We start from the raw sequence: 7500 nt of genomic DNA, 5'->3' as shown, positions 1-7500 counted from the left end.
TAATTTACGCTCAGGCTCACAATCGTACCATGCCTCTACTGACAAATGCAAAAGACTTGATGATTTTGTGACTGTTAAATTTCAAAATGTGTGTCGCGACCGCCCCCTGTAATTCAGTTGTTACTGCAGTAGGGTTGAATAAACGATTGATTGATTGATTTCAAGATTTTTTAAAAGAATGAAAGAGCCTTTTTCCAAAGAGGTTTGATGGATCCATCTGCTTTTTTTAGTCATTTGATAAGAGATTTTAAAAGTAAAAAATAAACTAATCATATTTTTGCTGCACAGTGGTGTGAATTTGATGATTTTAACTGGTGTTTTATAGTGGGGTGTTGCAAAGTCTAACACTGGTATTAAAGATTGTAGTTTCCCTACACAACCTGCGGGACCCCAAATGATGATTTTCTCGTCGATGGATGTTGTTACTCTATAGGTTTCAACAAGAAAAAAATTGGGGGCCTTCCTAGCCATCAGCTTTAAAAGTACAGTTCTCTACTTCGAAAATGTGTGGATCTGCAAATTCTTGGCTTGCATAATGTAGGTTTCTCTAACCTAATATGATTTTTTTTCAAGTTTGATTTACATAATAACCCACATAAAATCAGCATCCTTGCTGGATCAGCTTCCTCATGGCAAATTACATGAAACTACCTGCAGTGGACATTTCTGCCTTCCACAAGTGGAATTCATGTTCTGTCATCTCACATTATTTTGAGTAAGTCAAAGGCTGCGCATGTGGTCTCGTAGGAATATCAACCATTTCAGTTGGTTGGAATTTTTCAGGACATTCTTTTTGGTGATAACCATCAAAGGTTTTTTCAATCAGCTTAAAATTTGAATGAAATAGTTGAAAAGAATGGGTAGCGTTTGTGTTTGTCTTCAGGGGCTTTTAAAAGTGGTCAAACATGATTCCAGCTGCTTGCAACATGCAGAGAATTTTGGAACGACTTTTCCAAGTCCAGGGTTACACTGTTTTCATCTAAAGCAGTCTTGAACACGTGTTCTCTTTAATTTGGCAACTTAAATTGCAAGCTTTAACATAAACCTCTTCCTGTGGTTGAAACAGGTGATCCCAGCAGAACACAACCAAAAATGCTCCTTTGAGAAAAAAAATATATTGTGCACTATTGAATGTTCCCTACTCCTTAATATAAAAGAATAAGTTGGTTCTAGTTCCTGAGCTTGAATCCTGGACCTCCTTATGGGTTCAACTCTAGCTGAACTAATACTTGGGCCTTTAATTAAATTAAAGATGATTTTGGGCAGAAAGTGCTACCTTTGCAATCACATGTACTACAATGTATGTATTTGGTTCAACTGTTAAAATAATCTCAGATAATTAAGGACCATGATTCGTTTTGGAGGCCTACACCATTACCCTTGTTTATAAAATCAAATTATATGAGATGGCAAAAAAATCAGGCACACGCCGTTGGGACCTATCTGATAGATGAAATAAAAATACACATAAAATTAAAAAAAACACAACTCAATGTATTGACATCTTTATTTACACGACAAATAAGCCAACTTAGTTTCAGTACCAACTTCTTTTTGACGTAAACAAAATACATCATCACTGAGGCCATCTTTTGGAGTTTCTATATACACTTGGTATGTTGACTATGAATCACCTGGTATTGCATTACATCGGCAAGTGTAACTCGTTAGAATAGCCTGTAGCCTGAGGAGGCATTATTGATAGTTACAATGAATTCAAAACATCTAAAGGTGAAGCCTATTGTTGTCATTTTTGTATGGAAGATTGAGGAGGGGCATGAGGTCGGCTTCTTGCAAGATCTCCATCTGTTTGAAATATGGGCAACATTCGTTCAAAGATTGTCACTTCCTAGACAAATGGGGAAAAAAAAGCGGGAGGGTTTTAGCTACAGTGCTTGTTGACTTCATTGTTGTTCCTCAGTAGGATGGGTGAGAAAGGCAATACACAAAGGTACAAAATACAGAGAAAAAGGTTGAAGAGAAAGTACAGGGAACAGGATGGAAAATGCTAGATAATATACAACATGGGATGCAGGGATTAAAAAAAAAAAATTTTGCTTAACATTGTCAAGAACCACCAGTAGTCAAATACATGTGTAGGTCACTTGATTGATGGTGTAATTTTCTACTAATATCAGATTACAAGCTTTGAATGGCTCATTGGCTGTGGCCTAGCTGTTACCATGGAGGCAGTGCAGCCTAGTGGTTAGGACCCTTGTCTTGAGATCCGGAGTTCCGGGGTTCAAGACTCGTCTGACCACTCCTTGAATTTGTTCTTGGTAGTCCCCTGATTCAACTTCTCAACCGCACTCTTAAATGGCCAACTGGTTTGCGTCTGGCCAGTTGGGATTCTTAACAGTAAATTACTGTTGTTGTTGTTGTGTTCTGTCGTTTTTGCTCATTGTGTTTCATTGGCCCTGAAAAGCCCTTATGGGGAGTGGTCAATTAAGTAATGCATTGTATTACCATGAATAAAAGCATCAAAATTTTCAGCCGCAAGGGGTCCCCCATTGATGAATAAAACCCTCTGTTGTTAGAAAGTAAAATCTGCAAGTGTCACTCCTGGGAATGAAAGAGTAAAAGGTGTGGACCTAGATCAGATGTTGTTAATCCAACTTGGCACTCTCCTGGAACCACAGGCTAACCACCCTCTGTTGGTGGTGGTGTTGTTGTTGTTATCAATCTGTAGAAGGATAAATACATTACAGCAGTTGCAATTTGCTTGGCAATAAAGTTTGAAGGCAAATAATTCTGAATGAAAGATCAAACAAAGTGTCAACTGAGGAGTGTCACGTATTTATGAGTCAATGAGCCAATGAGTTAGTGCAGTTAATTAATTAATTAAATCACAAAATGAAAGCTGAAATTTCAGAGAGTGCTTAGGCCTTTAATCACTGAAACAAGGGCTTACTAAGGCTTAATCAACAAATTATTGCTATATTGACTGTGATTCCATTGACTCATGACTCATTGACTCATTTGACTCATAAAACATGCATTCTCTCAACTGAGTCCTCTGTTATGTTGTTTTGGTCGTTTTGAGCTGTTTGAAGCATCATTTTGTGAGATCCACATGTTCTCGACCGATGGTTAGAGAGTCAAGAAAATTGACAAAGTAGGCAGTACCCAGCCGCCAGCTGTTGACCTCGTCTTGTTCAAGCTGGAACTGACGCCAAACCAGTGAAATTCTCACCTTAAAAACACCATAATTTAGGGATGTCCCCATAACTTCGCCAAATTTGAACTTCACCTTTTGAAAATTACTGAGAAAGACGATCCTGAAATCCATAATAAAGCTTTCTCACTATGATCGGTGCAAGAAACCAGACCAAAGGAATTCGAAGCATTTTAATCTATTCCAATCTACCAATCAGTGCAACACGATCATTGGGAACTGCCTTGGTTGCGTTGCACCGATTGGCAAATTCGAATAGATTCAAATGCTTCCAATTCCTTTGGTCTGGTTTCTTGCACTGATCACGTTGAGAACGCTTTATTATGGATTTCAGGATCGCCGTTCTCGGTGAATTTTAGAAAGATGAACCTCAAATTTGGCAAAGTTATGGGGACATCCCTAATCAATTGGATGCTGGTGTTTTTAAGGTGAAAATTTCACTGGTTTGGCATCAGTTCTAGCTTGAACAAGACAAAGTCAACAGCTGGGCGCTGGGTACCTTTTTGCTTGTCAATTTTCTTGACTCTCTAACCATCGTTCAAGAACAGATCTCGCAAAATGACACCTCAAACAGCCCTGAACGAACTTAGGACTCAGTTGACACTTTGTTTTATCTTTCATTGAATTATTTGCCAAGCAAATCACAACCGCTGTACTGTATTTATCCTTCTACAGATTGATAACAGCAACACCAACAGAGGGTGGTCTATCTGTGATGAAACAATCAGTTCCTATGTTTCAATTGATCTCTGGTAATTTTGTTGTTTGCCCCTACATGTTAATCAAAGTGAACACACTGAAAAAAAGGCAATAGAAGAGGGTCGCCTTTTACTCAGTATACACTCTCTCCTGTAGGTTTTTAATGTTGGGTGACGTGTAAGGAACTGGGCTCGCTGATTACCATTAAAAACAGCAAAATATCTAATACCTTTTCTCCTGGTAAGCATTTTCCAAATGCTTCTAACAATAACTTTTCATTTTCAACAGTTGTTTTAAAATCCAAAGGGGATATTTTCCCATCATGGTCAACATCCTAGAAAGCAAAATTCAGAAAATTGAAAAAACGAACGTGACACTGAGAAGTTATTAAAAATTAATGTATTTTTGCAAGCAATAGACTATAATGGTTGTCTATTAAAGGGAGTCTGCAACTGTTAAGTAAACACAAAGGTTGCATTAGTTACCATCTTTTTAAAAACTTGGTCAACAAGATCTTTAACATTCTCATCTGCATCTTCTTCTGTAGGTGACTGTAAGTGGAAAGCAGTATTATTTATTTGTTCTTAGACTAGTCATTAACAAACTTTATTATATGGCTTGTGTTTGTAGCCGATATAACGTGCGCTCTGATTGGCTAATTGTGACTGAATTGTAGGGCATTATTCTCCCGTAATGCCCACCGGCCGATAACGGGCTTGCAAAAACAAAGCAAAAGGTAATTAAAAAGCCATATAATAAACTACTTACTAACCGAGCTAGCTCGAGCCGTACTGGGGAATATTGGCCCTCGGTCGTTTTTTTACGGACCTTGCTGCGCTCGGTCCGTACTGCCACGACCTCGGGCCAATATTCCCCAGCACGGCGCTCGCGCTTGGTTAGTAAGAAGTTAGTATTAAATGCCCCATTCACACCTCAACCGCCCTAGGAGATCTCGATCTAGGGTCCTAACTACATGTAAGCGGGCTACTAGGATGTGGCAGCTTCCTGACATTTGTGCTCCTGGATGGAGTGCCCAGCATAATATAATATTTTACTTTGCAAATTTACAGTGAAAAAAAAAATTCGTACTATTATGGATTTTCTTTAAATCCCAATATAGTTAGGAGACTGCTGAAACTTGATGTGCATTTTTCACCAATAAAGGAATGAAGACTTTGTAAAATTAACCCATTGACTCCAGAAGCACCCAAACCCCCCTTCCCCCCCCCCCCCCCCCCGCCCCCCTTCTGCCATTGACGAGTGCAATCAGCTGGAGTTAGATGTGTGAGAGTAAAATTATTTAAGTCTCACACCGGCCCACACACCCAAGAGTCAATGGATTAAACCAACAAGCCTCACTTTCAAGCAGCAATTCCTTTTGTCATTCTTTTGTGCATGCTTATGAGACTCGTTGGGATCTTAATTATTAGTGCAAGGTCACAACCTACAATAATAATTTATTGGCTGGCATTTGTGATATTTTAATATTATGGTACACTGTCTATGAAGATAAGGCTTCTGACAACAAAAGATTGACATCTACTTCCTATGGTTAACTTTCTTAAACTGTATTTTGTTTGCATAATGTCTTCTTGCAAACCGGATTACTCTTTTACAGCTGTGTGCTGACTTGTTTAAAAGAGAGGTTGAAATTCTTACAAATGATTACAAAAAAACCACATTATTGTGCGTGCACACCAACTTTCAAAATTATTCATTACTTGGCAATACACTGTATTAATTTTGTATTTACCTTGACCATACAGTCCTTTAGCATGTGCTGAACTGCTTCTCTTGTTATGTAGCCATTACCGTTCAGATCATACACCTTGAAACAAACTACATTAAAAAAAGAAAGAACACAAAAAGGGTTGGGTAAGTCTTCTTAATATCATTCACTTGACGTTCAATATTCTTAATTGCAAGAGTTGGAGCTGACTCTAAAATTTTATAAAACCTGAGGACAGGGGTTTGAAATATCCATTTAATGGGAAATGGTTGTTATAAACACAGCCAGCATCTCACCATTTACAAGTTTGAAATCTTTTTTGTGGTCACTAAGGTGAATCCGTTAGAATATAATTTACACTACATGACATGTCTATGACAAAAGATTTAAAGGCATGCACAGAAGACCAAAGATTTGTGGATCGAGCTTAATAAATAGCAACTGTGCCATGTATGTCAATGCCAAGTCAATGGTATTAATTGTTAAAGAGAACACTGGATTTTGCAGCAGGCCCTTTGAATGTTGTTGAAGTGTTTTCTGCATTTGCATCTGCAATCAAAATTCCTGGTTTTGGTAACATTTATGAAAAATGTCCCATACACATCAGCTTAAGCTTGGCAGGCCAAAACTACATGTAGTTTGACGAGATATCTTAAACCATTGACTCCTAGAGGGTCCCCATTGACGAGTAAAATCGTCTGGCATTAGACAGAGTAAAATACATGTACTCTGGCGTTCTAGGCAGAGTAAAATACTAAGTCTGGCAGGTTTAGGCCAGTTTAGGTGGCAAAGGGTTAATGGGGACTGTGAGTGATTAATGGGGACAAGGTTTTTCAGTGAGTGATTAACCCATTGACGAGTAAAATAGTCTGGTGTTAGACCGGCGTTAGGCTGGTTTAGGCATCAAGGGGTTAACTACCTTTCTGCATGGAACTGAGGCTCTGGGCTTGTGGCAGAAACAGGGACATGGTTTTTCAGTGAGTGTAACACATTGATGAGTAAAATTGTATGGCGTTGGACCGGCGTTAGGCCAGTTTAGGCATCAAATGGTTTTAAAAATGCCTTTCTGCATGGAAATGAGGCTTGTGGCACCAAAGGTTTTTTTTTCCAGTCCTCCGCCATTGCCTTCGATGCTTGTAATGTCATATCCCTGACCTAGGGAGAAGAAATTCATCTAGGCACCCAGGGTAGCAGAATTGGTGTACATCCATTGGAGAAAATTGTGTTATTAAAAATAAAATTTGTCGTTACTTTATACTTACAATCTATTTGCTCCTTAAATGTTCCTCTAAGAAATTTTGACATTCCGCACACCCACTCTTTCATATTCAAATTTCCATCATTGTCTTCATCAAAAACTTTAAATACTACAACAAAACAAAAGCATTATATTCATTTGCTACATGTACCGGTACTTCTTCTACCACTAACTAGTACAAGTTTACTACAGTAACTCTGTAAATTTTAATTCAGTACTTTGAACTTGTTGCCTGATAATTCACACTCTGCTAGCAGAGACTTTCTTTTGCTTGCTTGATTTTGGCGTTCTCGAGAAAGACTCTGCATGAATTGAGAACGATCTTTAATGAGTAATTGCGCTGCATGGTTTAATACCATATGAATAAAAACTAATTTTGGGGTGAAAAAGTTCTTTAAAGGAAATAAGTGTGAAAAGAGACTCTTTTACTTAACTTAATAGTGTATGGATGACACCAGATAACTTAATTGATTATTTTTAAATGAACTATCAAGGATTAACACTTCAATTTGTATACTATTAATAATTACAGGAAAAGATGGATGAAGTTCACAAGCCCCTTGTTTGATCTATGCACAATAAAATTAATGCTCTTGGAAGCCCAAGACTTCGTTTTTTTAAAGGATGTATTTGACGTGT

At 38.1% G+C, this 7500-nt stretch overlaps 2 protein-coding genes across 4 annotated transcripts in view; one reads left to right on the top strand and one right to left on the bottom strand.

Annotated features, from left to right (window-relative positions):
* The window catches only part of LOC138026008 (uncharacterized), a 9971-nt gene extending 9686 nt beyond the window's left edge, over positions 1-285 (top strand). For both annotated transcript variants that reach the window (XR_011127225.1, XM_068873211.1), the window contains one exon: positions 1-285. This exon is cut by the window's left edge. The gene's annotated coding sequence lies outside the window, so the exon portion shown is untranslated.
* A 1204-nt stretch (positions 286-1489) lies between these two features.
* Positions 1490-7500, bottom strand: part of LOC138025870 (calaxin-like) — a 9673-nt gene continuing 3662 nt past the window's right edge. Inside the window, exons 3-7 of one of the 2 annotated variants that reach the window (XM_068873096.1) lie at positions 6866-6970; positions 5628-5713; positions 4360-4425; positions 4104-4208; positions 1490-2683 (exon numbers count right to left, since the gene is read on the bottom strand). In XM_068873096.1, the coding sequence (XP_068729197.1) occupies positions 2597-2683; positions 4104-4208; positions 4360-4425; positions 5628-5713; positions 6866-6970 (449 nt within the window). In that variant the 3' untranslated portion in view covers positions 1490-2596. The remainder of the gene's footprint in view (positions 2684-4103; positions 4209-4359; positions 4426-5627; positions 5714-6865; positions 6971-7500) is intronic. The other variant, XM_068873040.1, reaches the window with a different exon arrangement.

The sequence above is a fragment of the Montipora capricornis genome, chromosome 1 (genome assembly GCF_036669925.1).
Source record: "Montipora capricornis isolate CH-2021 chromosome 1, ASM3666992v2, whole genome shotgun sequence".
NCBI classification, from domain to species: Eukaryota; Metazoa; Cnidaria; class Anthozoa; order Scleractinia; family Acroporidae; genus Montipora; species Montipora capricornis.
The sequence above is the reverse complement of the archived record's forward strand: the minus strand, read 5'-3'. Positions and strand labels throughout refer to the sequence as shown.